The sequence below is a fragment of the Centropristis striata genome, chromosome 7 (assembly GCF_030273125.1).
Source record: "Centropristis striata isolate RG_2023a ecotype Rhode Island chromosome 7, C.striata_1.0, whole genome shotgun sequence".
Classification (NCBI taxonomy): domain Eukaryota; kingdom Metazoa; phylum Chordata; class Actinopteri; order Perciformes; family Serranidae; genus Centropristis; species Centropristis striata.
In genome coordinates, this window is record NC_081523.1 from 35,300,035 (window position 1) to 35,314,924 (window position 14,890).

The 14,890-nt window shown below is 39.3% G+C and overlaps 1 protein-coding gene across 2 annotated transcripts in view; it reads right to left on the reverse strand.

The window, feature by feature from the left end:
* The window catches only part of grin1b (glutamate receptor, ionotropic, N-methyl D-aspartate 1b), a 68,979-nt gene that overhangs the window by 14,776 nt on the left and 39,313 nt on the right, over positions 1-14,890 (reverse strand). For both annotated transcript variants that reach the window (XM_059336235.1, XM_059336233.1), the window contains 8 exons: positions 13,317-13,481; positions 11,269-11,387; positions 9,920-10,032; positions 9,673-9,821; positions 8,092-8,249; positions 7,854-8,015; positions 6,840-6,949; positions 4,747-4,892 (listed from right to left, as the gene is read on the reverse strand). In XM_059336235.1, the coding sequence (XP_059192218.1) occupies positions 4,747-4,892; positions 6,840-6,949; positions 7,854-8,015; positions 8,092-8,249; positions 9,673-9,821; positions 9,920-10,032; positions 11,269-11,387; positions 13,317-13,481 (1,122 nt within the window). The remainder of the gene's footprint in view (positions 1-4,746; positions 4,893-6,839; positions 6,950-7,853; positions 8,016-8,091; positions 8,250-9,672; positions 9,822-9,919; positions 10,033-11,268; positions 11,388-13,316; positions 13,482-14,890) is intronic.

A 14,890-nucleotide genomic window follows, 5' to 3' on the forward strand; every position in this document is an offset into this window, starting at 1 on the left:
CTTACTGTTGTTTGTTTAATAATAGCTGGACATATTATTTATTATGTTGATATTCAATCGCATGTAAATGCAAATAATAGCGAACATGTTTTATTGAGTGTGCTTATAAGAGCCACTATATTCTTTCCACCGGGCTTCTTCCTATTATTCTTCTGTTTCTTCTTGGTTTTTTTCGGTCGACTACTCCTCCTAGAGTTTTGGTCGCACAACACTAAAAATATATCAAATCGACCGGCTTGGCAATGATAGTAGAATAGAATGAAGTGTGCTATGATTTTTCTAAGGGATTCGGCAAACGGTTTTCAAATTATTCGTCAAAAACACACAAAAAAATGTGTCGAAAAATAAATTTAGAAACTGCGCTCAAGGCCGCCGATGCCACTCTACAGAAATAATTTATACATAGAAACGTAGGAAAATGTGTCTTCTCCCTCACATTGGTCTGCTAAAGCTGTCAGAGTTATAGTTTGGGCGTAGGATGCACAGATGATCCACCAACACGCACCAACAGCCTCATAAACCGCCATGGTGAAAAGGAGGGAACATTACTGGAGGAAAGCAGAGGAACCAGTTTCTTCTGATTGCTCTAAAAAACAATTTCTTAATTTTTCTTCACAAAACACACATGTAGTCGTTCAGGAAGAACTCAGGATGCTCAAAGTGAAAGGTTCACTGATAGGAGCTATAGTTTGGACAAAAATGCTTTCTGTTCAAGGGGAACTTTCAGCTGTTTTTCTCTCTCTCAGTGGCATCAAATGTCACAGGAGGAGCAGCGGTTGATGCAGTAATTTTCGTACGCCCTTTCACAATATTTCTAAGCAAACTGTCAATGGTACATTTTTAACAGCCTATTTGTTCTCTCATATGAACACACACATGTTGAAAGCTTGATCTGTCACAGAGCACAGCGATGGTAGAGATAATATACTGTAAACTACTCGGCAAGGTCAATAATGTATGGCTGAGCGTTATTTAGAAATATTCTAGTTTGTGTTGTTTTTCTTTATAAACGTTCTTAAGAAAAATTCTCATTTCAGCTCCATTTTTTACAAATACAGTAAAAAAAAAGAAGAAAGAAAAATGGTGGGTATTACAGAGTTTAACAGCTAAAATAAAGAAATAAAATCATGTTATATCTGCAGCGTCTCATCAGATTGTATTTATGCTTTATTAATAACACAGACCTCTCTGCTCTGTGTGTGTGTGTGTGTGTCTTGACGTGTTGTGGCGGCGGCGAGCAGCTGACGGCAACAGGAGGTCGTAGAGGAGGCGGAGCCCCTGTGGACGGCGTTGGTTTTGTCCGTCACGCTTCAGTGAAGCTGCGAACCACAAACACTCCAACAACACGAGGAAACATCCTGAGAGCTTCTGCTCCTGAGCTGCAGGAGAGAGTTAACCCTTTATGTGCTGCAGGTTGTTTTCTATGTCTGTATAATTTTATTGACTGTTGTTGTTGTTGTTGTTGTTCTTTATCTGCTGTTGTTGTGTATTCTCTGTTTCAACATCTTATACTCTTCAGAGTTTTGGTTCATTCTCATCCTGCTCACCATGTTGTTGTCACCTGATCATTATCCTTCACTCTGACTCACTGGATCAACTTTTACAACACAAAACGCTAAATCTAAATTTATACACAGTATTGTTCAAAATAATAGCAGTCCAATGTGACTAACCAGATTAATCCAGGTTTTTAGTATATTTTTATTGCTACATGGCTAACAAGGTACCAGTAGGTGCAGTAGATTCTCTGAAAACCAACAAGACCCAGCATTCGTGGTATGCAGCTCTTAAGGCTGTGCAATTGGGCAATTAGTTGAAAGGGGTGTGTTAAAAAATATAGCAGTGTGGCATTCAATCAGTGAGGTCATCAATTTTGTGAAAAAACAGGTGTGAATCAGGTGGCCTCTATTTAAGGATGAAGCCAGCACTTGTTGAACATGCAGAAGAACAGCGTACTTTGATTAAAAAGTTGATTTGAGAGGGGAAAACTTATAAAGAGGTGCAAACAATTATAGGCTGTTCAGCTAAAATGATCTCCAATGCTTTAAAATGGAGAGCAAAACCAAAGACACGTGTCAGAAAACGTAAGACAAATATCAAAATGGATGGAAGAATAACCAGAATGGCAAAGGCTCAGCCAATGATCAGCTCCAGGATGATCAAAGACAGTCTAGAGTTACCTGGAAGTGCTGTGACAGTTAGAAGACGTCTGTGTGAAGCTAATCTATTTACAAGAATGGACCTTAATCCGATTGAGAACTTGTGGGGTGACATCAAAAATGCTGTTTCTGAAGCAAAACCAAGAAATGTAAATTAATTGTGGAATGTTGTTAGAGAATCTTGGAGTGGAATAACAGCTGAAAGGAGCCACAAGTTGGTTGACTCCATCCACACAGATGTGAAGCAGTTATAAAAACTGTGGTCATACAACTAAATATTAGTTTAGTGATTCACAGGATTGCTAAATCCTAGAAACAAAATAGTTTGTACAAAATAGTTTTGAGTTTGTTAAGTCAATGGCAGACACTACTATTTTTTTTTTAACACACCCCTTTCAACTAATTGCCCAATTGCACAGCCTTAAGAGCTGCATATCACCAATGCTGGGTCTTGTTGGTTTTCTAAGAATCTACTGCACCTACTGGTACCTTGTTTACCATGTAGCAATAAAAAATATACTAAAAACCTGGATTAGTCTGGTGAGTCACATTGGACTGCTATTATTTTGAACACTACTATATGTCTAGTTCAATATTTTATACTAAATATATTTGAGCTTATCTCAGTTTTTTTTGTTTGACATGTGATCAGAGACTCCAGAGGGTTAAATTCTGTCACACGACAGAGTTGGTATCAAAGAAAACTAAAACTGCATTAATATGAGGTGCGCTTCCACTGTAGTCGAATACCCGGAATGAGGTGTGAGCTGCTCTAGCGGCCGTTTAACCAGCGTTTTTTTTGGCCCTGTTGAAGAACTGGTTGCTGATTGGATAGAACGCTAAATGGGATGTGACCTAGTCTATGGTCTCCCATGTTGAGTCCGTTGCGTATGTGATGTCACGGTCAAAACTGTTGCTAAGTGATTACGCGACAATCAAAAACCATATGTCACCTCTGGAGTCTCGTAAATCCCTCTGGGGCCTTTTTTTGTAATGGAGACACGCTGAGAGAGCGGCCATTTGAGAGGGCGTGGCCTGAGACTTTCCCAGCGGCCGATCTTTACCCTATAGAAACATTTTGGACCAAAGAGGTAAACTGCACACTCTTCTTCTTCTTCTTCTTCTTCTTCTATTGTTTATTATTTATTGGGGCTGTCGCCCAGTGATCTGAAGGTCAGTGGTTCGATCCCTTACCATGGCAAGCCTACATGTTGAAGTATCCTTGGGTAAGATTCTGAACCCCAAATGGCTCCTGATGCTGCTTTCATCAATGTGTGAATGAATTCCCAATGGTGGCAGGTGGCACCGTTGTAGGATAGCCTCTGCCACCAGTATGAATGTGTGTGTGAATGGGTGAATGAGTACAGTCTGTAGTGTAAAGTGCTTTGAGTGGTTGCAAAGACTAGAAAAGCGCTATATAAGTGCAGGTCCATTTACCATATATTGTTGTTGTTAAAGCAGCTCAGAGGTGCATTACTGCCACCTGGTGGACCGGAGTCTCTAGACTGAGTCACAGCGACACCTGGTGGTAAAGCTCAGGATATAACAAGCAGACAGATCCAAACAGCGAGGGGACAGACTCCAGACAGATCAGCAGATCTGGAACGTGTTTGCTCTTAGTTTCTCATTTGTCCCTTTCAGTCCGTTATTCGACAACAACAAGTTCTTCTCAGAGCAAAGCCTGGTAGAGGTCCCTCTCTACCTTTAAACTCCTCTCGTTTAGCGATATGAGTAGAGAATAGATTAAGGGACTCCTCTCGTTTAGCGATATGAGTAGATAATTTGATATTTTAAAAAATATCTTTTATCAGCTCGCTTTCAATTTTAAAATTTTATATTTGAAAGTACTTCTATTTCTTTTCTAAATATTTAATCTGCTTGTTTTAGTCTTAATTTTTTATATTTGAATGTCATTCTATATATGTCTCTTTTAAATGATTTTAATAATTTGTGTAAAGCACTTTGAATTGCCCTGTTATTGAACGGTGCTATACAAATAAACCTGCCTTGCGTTAAAAACCTCCTGAAGACCCAGCTCTTCAGAGAAGACCTCTCCTAGCACCACACCACAACTCTACTCCTTAAAGAATCCTCACTAGACCTTATTGCTGCACTAACGCCTCCTATCACACTATACCTTGATTGTTCCCCTTTTTCTGTAAGTCGCTTTGGATAAAATCGTCTGCTAAATGACTAAATGTCACAAAAGTCTTTAAAAAGACTCAACAAACATGTTGTTCCTTCACTGAACCAACAGAAACAACAACATGAACTCCAACTGTCTCAGCTCCTCCTCACTCATTCTCTGACCTCTAACCTTTAGCTCATGTTGGGTATGATTGACAGGTATGGACAGGTTCATGGTGGAAAAACTTCCTGAAATGTGATTCTAATGACATCAAACATGGTTAAACATTCATAAACAGACGGAGCTTCATCAGTAAAAACAAGCTACAGAAAATGATTTAAACGTTTTGTTTCCTGCAAAATAAAATAAAGAAGGTGAGGAGCAGCAGAACAGAAGAGGAGCAGGAAGCAGAGGAGGTTAACAGCAGAAACACTCAGAGTCCAGCAGTCAGAGCGGTACCTGCAGGTTCTTCCTCCACACGTTCACTGCAGCGAACGCCAGCTGCATCTGTTTCCTGCGAGCGTCTTTGTGTCGTTTGTAGGCGATCTCGATGAAGATGAGGAAGATCCCGGCGACGATGCCCCCGGCAACCAGCATGAACACACCTGAGGAGGACAGACGCCACGTTTAACCTCTTTCTACAACCTGACGCTGAGCTGTGATAAGGCGTGTTTCCATCTGGTACTTCTCCCTCTAGTGAGCTCTGGCTGTGGCTTGGCAGAGAGGATCAGCCCAACTTCACCGGTTAGCGGTTAAGAAAGTACCTGCCTCGGGCCGGTTCTTACTGACTAGTCAAAGCTGATTGGATATGGTTGAGGCGGCGATTTTTTCGCATGCGTGATTCATTTGCAGACTGGACGCTGAGGGGTTAACATCTCCTGCTCTGACTGCAGCTGGGAGAGAATGCTGCAGGAGGACTGGGCCGGGTCTCTATAGTCAAAATATAGAGACAAAGAGTCTCTCTAGGGTCTGAATGGTCTAAATATAGAGACAAAGAGTCTCTAGTGGGTCTGAATAGTCTAAATAAATAGACAAAGAGTCTCTAGAGGGTCTGAATAGTCTAAATATATAGACAAAGAGTCTCTAGAGGGTCTGAATAGTCTAAATATAGAGACAAAGAGTCTCTAAATGGTCTGAATAGTCTAAATATAGAGACGAAGAGTCTCTAGAGGGTCTGAATAGTCTAAATATAGAGACGAAGAGTCTCTAGAGGGTCTGAATAGTCTAAATATAGAGACGAAGAGTCTCTAGAGGGTCTGAATAGTCTAAATATAGAGACAAAGAGTCTCTAGAGGGTCTGAATAGTCTAAATATAGAGACAAAGAGTCTCTAGAGGGTCTGAATAGTCTAAATATAGAGACAAAGAGTCTCTAGAGGGTCTGATTAGTCTAAATATAGAGACAAAGAGTCTCTAGAGGGTCTGAATAGTCTAAATATAGAGACAAAGAGTCTCTAAATGGTCTGAATAGTCTAAATATGGAGACAAAGAGTCTCTAGAGGGTCTGAATGGTCTAAATATAGAGACAAAGAGTCTCTAGTGGGTCTGAATAGTCTAAATATAGAGACAAAGAGTCTCTAAATGGTCTGAATAGTCTAAATATATAGAGAAAGAGTCTCTAGAGGGTCTGAATAGTCTAAATATAGAGACAAAGAGTCTCTAGGTGGTCTGAATAGTCTAAATATAGAGACAAAGAGTGTCTAGAGGGTCTGAATAGTCTAAATATAGAGAGAAAGAGTGTCTAGAGGGTCTGAATAGTCTAAATATAGAGACAAAGAGTGTCTAGAGGGTCTGAATAGTCTAAATATAGAGAGAAAGAGTCTCTAGAGGGTCTGAATAGTTGCTAAATGTCTCTAAGTTGGCAACACTGCCTGCCATGTCGGTCTGTTGTCACATTAACTCCGTTGGTTAGCTGCTACAAAAGTTCCTGTATGGAAACAGAGGCCGAGGGGAACTAACTAGTGGGCGGAGCCAAAACACTTTACAACAAGGAATCAGAAAGTACTCGAGGGAAACACGCCTAATGAAGGCAACTGACAGCAAAATCTAATGTTTCTAACAGGATATGGTTTGTGCAAACGCCTTATTTGGTTTTAAATGACACATGTAGAATAAAGAGATTCTGACAGAAATATCAACATTTTAACACAAGTTTTGATCACTTTTTAGACCTGAAACTTTCTTTCCATAGGACAGGACCGTTCAAACTGCAATGATAATGTCTGTTTATCTATTTCTTTCTCAGAAAAATGGTGCAATTTTGTTGATTCTTGAAAGAAAACATACTTTTCAAATCCGCCAACAATGTTTATACATAAAATTATACAATAATGTTCTAGTTTATAGAGTCTACAATTACAAACAGCAGGAGGACTAAAGGCTGTTAGAGGAAGAAAAGATAACATAAAATGTTCCATAAATATCTTCTAAAGTTAATCACAGCTTGCTCAGAATCGTGTGAGGTTGAGTCTATAGTGGGCTGGAGAAAGGGTAGACACGTCCAGAACGCCAGGTGTCCTCCTCACACCCCCTCCTCCCAGGGTCTGTTTCCTACCTGCCATGTTCTCGAAGGTGAGCGTAGCGGGGGCGTTGCTCCTTGAGTCACACTCCTGATATCGAACCCACGTCTTGTCCAGATCCTCCATGAAGCCATTCTCATGAGAGCTGAGGAGACACAACCAGATGATGGGTCGTTAAACCAAACAGCTTCATGTCTGGATCAATAATCTGATCCTCCTGCAAGAGCTGTGTCTGATGACTGCTGGTTCAGCTCTAACACATTAGTCTGAAGCTAAATGAAGTGATTCATTTGTGATTTAATGAGAATAAACGAATCTTATGGATGCTGAAATAACTCCAACATGATGCTGAATTGATGCTTTGTCTGTCTGCAAGAACACGAGAACACTGCTGTTAAAATGATGGTTTTCTCAATGGAGTCTGGTGCTGCAGAGTTATACATCAATGGATGTCATTTATTAGGGAGTTTTTATGGATTGTTGAACAGTTTCAACAATTTTTAAAAGTTTTTTAAAAGGCTGAAACACAAAACAAATAACACAAACTGAAAAATGTGGATAATTTAATGTTAAAATTACAGGATGCTTTCATGTTATTTGGCTAATTTATGGATATTTACGCATTAATCAGTATGAAGCCCAAATAAAGTGATTTAATGTGAATCAATGGATCTAAATAATGCTGAACACAAGATGGTTAAAACGATGGTTTTCTCTATGGAGTCTGGTGCAGCAGAGCAACGTGCAGGATGATCTCATATACAGTCATGGATATTTTTCCATGACTGTATATGAGATCATCCTTATATTAGACCACCCTTGTTTTCTCCTTGCTTTCTTGTTCATTTAATGCCTGGTAAAACTAAAGGTACATTTGTTTGGACAAATAAAATGATATAGCTGATAAGAGTTTAATTTAAGAGCTGATATCTAGCCATTTTCCATGCTTTTGGTGATAATGATTATTATGAATAAAATGAACAAGAAACTGAAGAAAACAAGGATGGTCTAATCATTTTCTCCATAACTGTATAACCAGATGTTTTTACCTGAGAATAGCTAGAGAAACGTTCTGTTTCCACGGACTGTCTTTCCTCATTCCGATCCCGAATCCAGAGCGAAAGAAAAGCTCTCCTGTTGTCACCAGATCGCACTTCTGCGACGCCTCGAACTCCAACACAGCGCTGTCCCAGATGAAGGCATGAAGCTTACTGCAGGAGGAGGAGGAGGAGTTAGTGTGCTGTGAGGGATCACAGTGCTGACTGACTGACTGGGCGCGGGTCGTACTTGTCTCTGACGGCCTGGATGGCCTCTGCGGCGCTCTCGTAGTTGTGCTTCTCCATGTGCCGGTACATGGTGCTCAGCTCCACCTGCCGTCTGAAGTAAATATCCACCGAGCTCTGCTTCACTGTGGCGTAGATGAACTTATCTGATGGGTTACGCAGCTGAAAACAGCAGAGCGCTGGTCAGACGGGAACTCTGATCGGGTTCAGGGAGCCTCATGTTTATTTATTTTATAAAGATATATATAGATATATATATAGATATATATATGGACATAGATATATATATATAAATATATATATATAATTCCTACTTAAAGGACAGCAACTACTTTGTCTCTATAGGTAATCACACATCTGAGCGGAGTTCCCCAGGGCTCCATCCTGGGGCCTCTTCTGTTTAACATGCTCCCACTGGCTCAGATTATAGAAAACAACACAATAAGTTACATCATTATGCAGACGACACACTGATTTATATCACCAAATCACCAGCCTACTACGGTTCAACAACAAGAAGAGCTAATTCAGAGCACAGATCAATAATGGGACGTGACGTAGGGCTGGCCGATATGGACCAAAAGTCATATCTCGATACATTTAGGCTGAATATCGATATACGATATATATCCAGATATTTTTTTATCGCAAAGTGAGAGCTAATGTTCAGTCAAAGCATAATATGACATGTCAGAAATAGTTTTATTGAAACCGTTTATTTAACCCCTTAGTTTTCTTGCAAATTAACCTTAAAACGCCTAAAAAAACCCATAGAAAATTCAAATTGAAAGCTGTTGAATAGTGTAGAGTAAATCTGTGGTTTTGGTCACATTTGAAAGGTTACACTGCAGTTTATCCCCAAAGAGTCAGAATAACTGACTGATGGAAGTTGAAACACACTGAAAAATATCTTTTTTTATTGTCCGCCTGAAATTTTTTGGTAAATGGGCTGGAAAACACAATGGGGTCATAGTATAAAATATTACCTTCTCCCAGTTCAAATTCGATGAAGAAAAAAAATGTCCCGCCCATAATTTTAATAATTATGGGCGGGACATGGGAACACTAACGGGTTAAGTGAACATAAATACTGTATCACAACAGGAGTACCTTTAAAAAAAAAAAAATTCAAAGCTCCAAAAAGTGGACATTTAAATAATTTTAAAAAATCTAAATTAAAAATAGCCTATGAAATAAAATAGGCCAATGTTTTCTGGAATAAATATATTTATATGAGAAAAGAATAAGGAACATTACAATAGAACTAAATATGACAAACCCTAGTAAGGGCAGCATTTATATAGAAAGAAAGAAAGAAAGAAAGAAATTGAACTATATCGATAAATCACATTCAAAAATATATAGATATATTTTTTATTTTGATATATCGCCCAGCCCTAGACGTGACAAAATGTTCTTATAATCCCTGACAATCACAAGTTACAGCTAGTTATCTATCTGTCTGATGACATTTGGACTCTTCTGAAAGGTAGAACAAAGACAGTCAGATCAGAGACAGAAATATTGGATCAGGATAATACAGACAGGACAGAATATAATACACTTCAGGAGAGTAAAGCCTCACCCTGGGGTCATTGATGCCAGTGATGCGCTCCTCAGGCCGGTCCAACACAAGGAAGGCTGCCAGGTTGGCAGTATATGAAGCTACGATGATCATAGCGAAACCTGCCCACACCATACCCAGAATCCTGGCTGAGAAACTCCTGGGAGCTCCTGCACACACAGACAGACAGACAGACAGACAGACAGGTGTTATCAGAGGCGGGACAGACAGCTGGACAGACGGCGGGACAGGATGTGACCAGGCTGACCTTCTCCGATTCCGGAGTTCAGCAGTACTCCCCATGAGAACCACATGGCGGAGGACAGGGTGAGGGCGTCTTCTTCTTCTTCTTCACTGTTCACTTTAAACCTTCCAAACGGGCTAAAGACACAACACACACACACACACACACACACACACACACACTTTTTATCCAACAGAAACTCAGAGAAGAACATCTGAAGTCTCACTGATTTATGTCTAGTGTTTGTTTGTGTGGAGATCTGACAAAAGCTGAAATAAAATAAAATACTTTTTATCAGATTTTGTTTTATTGTATTATATTTTATACTATTTAATCATATTGTATCATATTTATTTGTATTTGATCATATTTTTATTGTATTTCACCATATTTGTATTGTATTTTACCAACTCTTTGTTGTATTTTATACTATTTTATCATATTTTTATTATATTTTACCATTTTTAAAATAGAATTTTTTCATATTTTAGCGTATTTTATCATATTTTTATTGTATTTATCATGTTTTTATTGTATTTATCATATTTTTATCGTATTTTATCATATTTTTGTTGTATTTCACCATATTTTTATTGTATTTTACCAACTCTTTATTGTATATTATCATATTAAACATATTTCATTATATTTTCTCGTATTTCTATTGTATTTTATCATATTTTCATTGTATTTTACCATAGTTTTATTGTATTTGACCATGTTTTTATGTATTTGACCATGTTTTTATTGTATTTTATACAAATTTTATTGTATTTTACCAGATTTTTTATTGTATTTTACCATATTTTATTGCATTGTACTGTACAGTGTGATTAACAGGTAAGGTGTCACCATGGTAACTGTTGTAGTATCAGTGATATTGTATTGTGCTGTGTTATATGATCTGATGTGATACTAATTATGTTGCAGGCCAAATTGACCCATTTCACAGTTTACTTTTTTTTTTTTAAATCGTTAAAAGCATTTTTTCATAAAAAGAAAAAAATGTAAAAATGTAAAATGAAAAAGAAAATCAAAGTCACGTAAAACCATTGTATTTCATATGCAGGTCTTTCCAGTGTACATAAAAAATGTTTTTATGCATTTATTATGAAAAAACGAGTGATCTCTCCTCATTTAACCTGATCAGTGAGAGGTAAAGAACACCACTGCTCTAAATATTGACTGAGATGGTTAGTAATGAAGTCAACAATGAAATATCAACAATGTTTATTGGGATTTTTTAAATTTCTGATTTAAAAAATTAAAATTTCTTTTGGATAATCAAACAGGTCAAATTGACCCATGAACATTAACATATTGCTGTTCCTGAGAAACGAAGATAACAGGAGGGTTAAAGGCATGTTGGTTACCTGAACCGGTCTAATAGGTAAAGCATCACTGCCACCACGTGGACCGACAGACCGACTAACAGCCACAGTGTGCTCTGGAACGGCTGCATGAACGAATCCAGAGTGCTGCGAGGGATTTCCTGCAAACACAAACAATAACACAATAAAATATCATAAACATCTGCAGAGATAACACACAAACAATAAAACAACAGAGATTATTTACAGAGTTTCTTGCTCAACAGTTTCCCTCTGAATACAGAAAGTTACGGTGGCCCTGAAGAGCAAACCACACCAGCAATTCACACAACACGCCAGCAATTCACACAACACACCAGCAATTCACACAACACGCCAGCAATTCACACAACACACCAGCAATTCACACAACACGCCAGCAATTCACACAACACACCAGCAATTCACACAACACACCAGCAATTCACACAACACACCAGCAATTCACACAACACACCAGCAATTCACACAACACTCCAGCAATTCACAAAACACACCAGCAATTCACACAACACTCCAGCAATTCACACAACACACCAGCAAATCACACAACACACCAGCAATTCACACAACACACCAGCAAATCACACAACACACCAGCAATTCACACAACACACCAGCAATTCACACAACACACCAGCAATTCGCCACAGCACACCTGCATAATTCATAATAAAATGTGCTTGGATAATTACTGTACAGTAAATATCAAAGGGGATTTTATTCTGATATTCCACAGTGACACGTTCTGTGAGTTTGTGAGTGAGAAGATACCCGAAGTCTTCCGGTATTAGACTGGAATTATTGATTGGAAACAGATAATTTTTTAATACAATGTAATATTTACTGGGCTACACGGTGGTGTGGTGGTTAGCCTCACAGCAAGAGGGTCGCCAGTTCAGCGGCTCCTGCTCAGGGTGTACCCCGCTTCTCGCCCAACGTCAGCTGGGATCGGCTCCAGCCCCCGCAGCCCGAGTCCGGATAAGCGGAGAAGAATAATGAATGAATGAATTAATGTAAATACAAGGGCATTGTATTGTGAATTTCGCCGACACAACAAATACATTTTCTGCGCGACGCAATTTGATTATTTCACGTGGAGTGTCCATGTAAAGTTAACACTTCATCTCCTCTCTGCAGGTAAGAGTTTTATACTGCAAAGTGAAAAAGAATGACAGTAAAGTGTTTATCCTTCATGTCAGCTCGCTCTGAACAGGCTCAATGAATTTACCACAAATATCACAATACGGGCGCACTACAAATATATGGGCGACTGGTTTGACTATGGAGTAGCGAATTACAGCAGGAACCAATCAGGAGGAGGATCAGTGTCCAATACGGAACTACCCTTTCCACTTTGATGAATTGCTGGCGCGTTGTGGTGAAATGCTGGCGCGTTGTGGTGAATTGCTGGCGTGTTGTGGCAAATAGCTGGTGCGTTGTGGCGAATTGCTGGTGTGTTGTGTAAATTGCTTGACGTGTTGTGGCGAATTGCTGGCGTGTTGTGGCGAATTGCTGGCGTGTTGTGTGAATTGCTGGTGTGTTTTGCACTTCAGGGCCACCGTAGAAAGTTTTATCTTTATGTTTTCCCAGAATTAATGTATTAACGCAGCTCTGTGGACTGAAATCATAAAATCTGTTCAATAAACAAAAGGAAATAAATGTGACTGCACATAATTTTTCTGTTTTCTCACGTTTGTTAAATTCAATTTAATTTGTTGTGTTGTGGTCTATTTGCAGCGCTTTTTCTTATTGTGTTGTGTTGTGGTCTTTGTAGCGTTTTCTAAATGCTGCAGTTGTGTTGTCAAATTGATGTTTTCTCAGTTTGCTTGTGTTTTGTGTATTTGCATGTGTTTTCTTAAGTTGCAGTGCTGTGAGCTCTCAGGGCCACCGTATATATAGCCATTCAGTCTAAAAACACAGGGATATGAGTTTTGGTTAATTCTGCCCAGCCCTAACACCGAGCAGCCAGCAGACCCTGGTCCTGCTCAGACCCTGCAGGACTTTGAGCTCCCTGTGGACCAGCTCAGAGGCTCCAGGTGGTCTCTGACCTTCTTGACGAGGATGGTGAGTCCCTGGTACTTGAAGGGTTTGGAGAACTCGATGTACTGAGCACGCTCGTTGTTGATGGTCAGCGGGGCCACGATCATGTCGGCGAGACCTCCGAGCAGCTCGCCCATCATCCCGTTCCACTCCTTCTTATTACTATTGTTCACCTGCCCGCACACACACACACAACTTCAGATCTACTGTATTGCAGAACATTTTCCTTGATTTTGTGGGTGAAATCACCAGATGTGATGAGTAAAACACTGATAAATAAATAACAACATGTGGAACAGACCCTCATTCAACATTTACTCAGACAGAAGAAGAAGATGATGATCATCTGATGAATTATTAAACTGATTTTATCAACACGATCGTAAAACAGATTATTAATAAATCTGCACAGAGAGACAGAGAGAGAGAGACAGAGAGAGAGAGAGAGAGAGAGAGAGAGAGAGAGAGAGAGAGAGAGAGAGAGAGAGAGAGATGACTTAATGTCTCTCGCCCTCAACAAGGTCAGAGTCAGGGACGGAGCGGTGGTCGCCATGGCAACAGGCTCCACTGATGTGCTGGTGTCGAAAAGAAAAAAACAGGTCAAAGAGAGAGAGAAAGGGAGAGAGAAAGAGAGAGAGTAGAGAGTATATAGTGTGTGTATGTATGTATGTATGTATGTATGTATGTATATATATGTATACATACATACTGTATATATATATATATATATATATATATATATATATATATAATAAGCACACATTCACTCTTCTACTACACAATATTACAGCTGACACATTCATATATTGTTGTTGTCTCTTTATGAAATGTATCCACTTTGTTTTTTGATTCTTATATATATGTGTATATATATCCCTCACCTCTCACCTGACTGGATTTACACAGTTTGTTAATTGTCCCACCAGAGAAAATAAAACCCTTGATCTGCTGTATGCTAGTGTCAAACAAGCTTACAGAGCTACTGCCATGCCCCTAATAGGATGATCGGACCACAACTTAGTTCTTCTGGAGACTCGTTACAAACCCTGTGTGTGGAGGCAGCCTGCAACTAAACTCACAGTCAGGAAATGGACACCAGAGGCTACTGAAGCTCTAAAGGACTGCTTTGAATGTACAGACTGGAATGTGTTGCTGGAAACAGAGGAGAACAGTGTGGACATTGACAGACAGGTTGACTGCTTTAATGATTACATCAACTTCAGTAGAGACACAGTCATATCCACTAGGACTGTACGCTGTTTCCACAATAACAAACCTTGTGTTACTAGTGATTTAAAGGCAATCCTCAATGAGAAGAAGGCAGCTTTTAGAGATGGTGACAAAGCACGGCTCAAACAAGTACAATATAAATTGAAGAAGAGACTAAATAGGGCAAAGGTGGAATACAAGAAGAAACTGGAGAGAAATTTACAAAACAGCAACATCCGTGAAATGGGAAGAGGAATCAACACCATCTCTGGTTACAACAACAAGAAAAGACAGCCAGTGGCGGGTGATGTAGAAAGAGCTGATGAACTCAACCAGTTCTTCAACAGATTCAATACAGCGGCCTCACCCAATG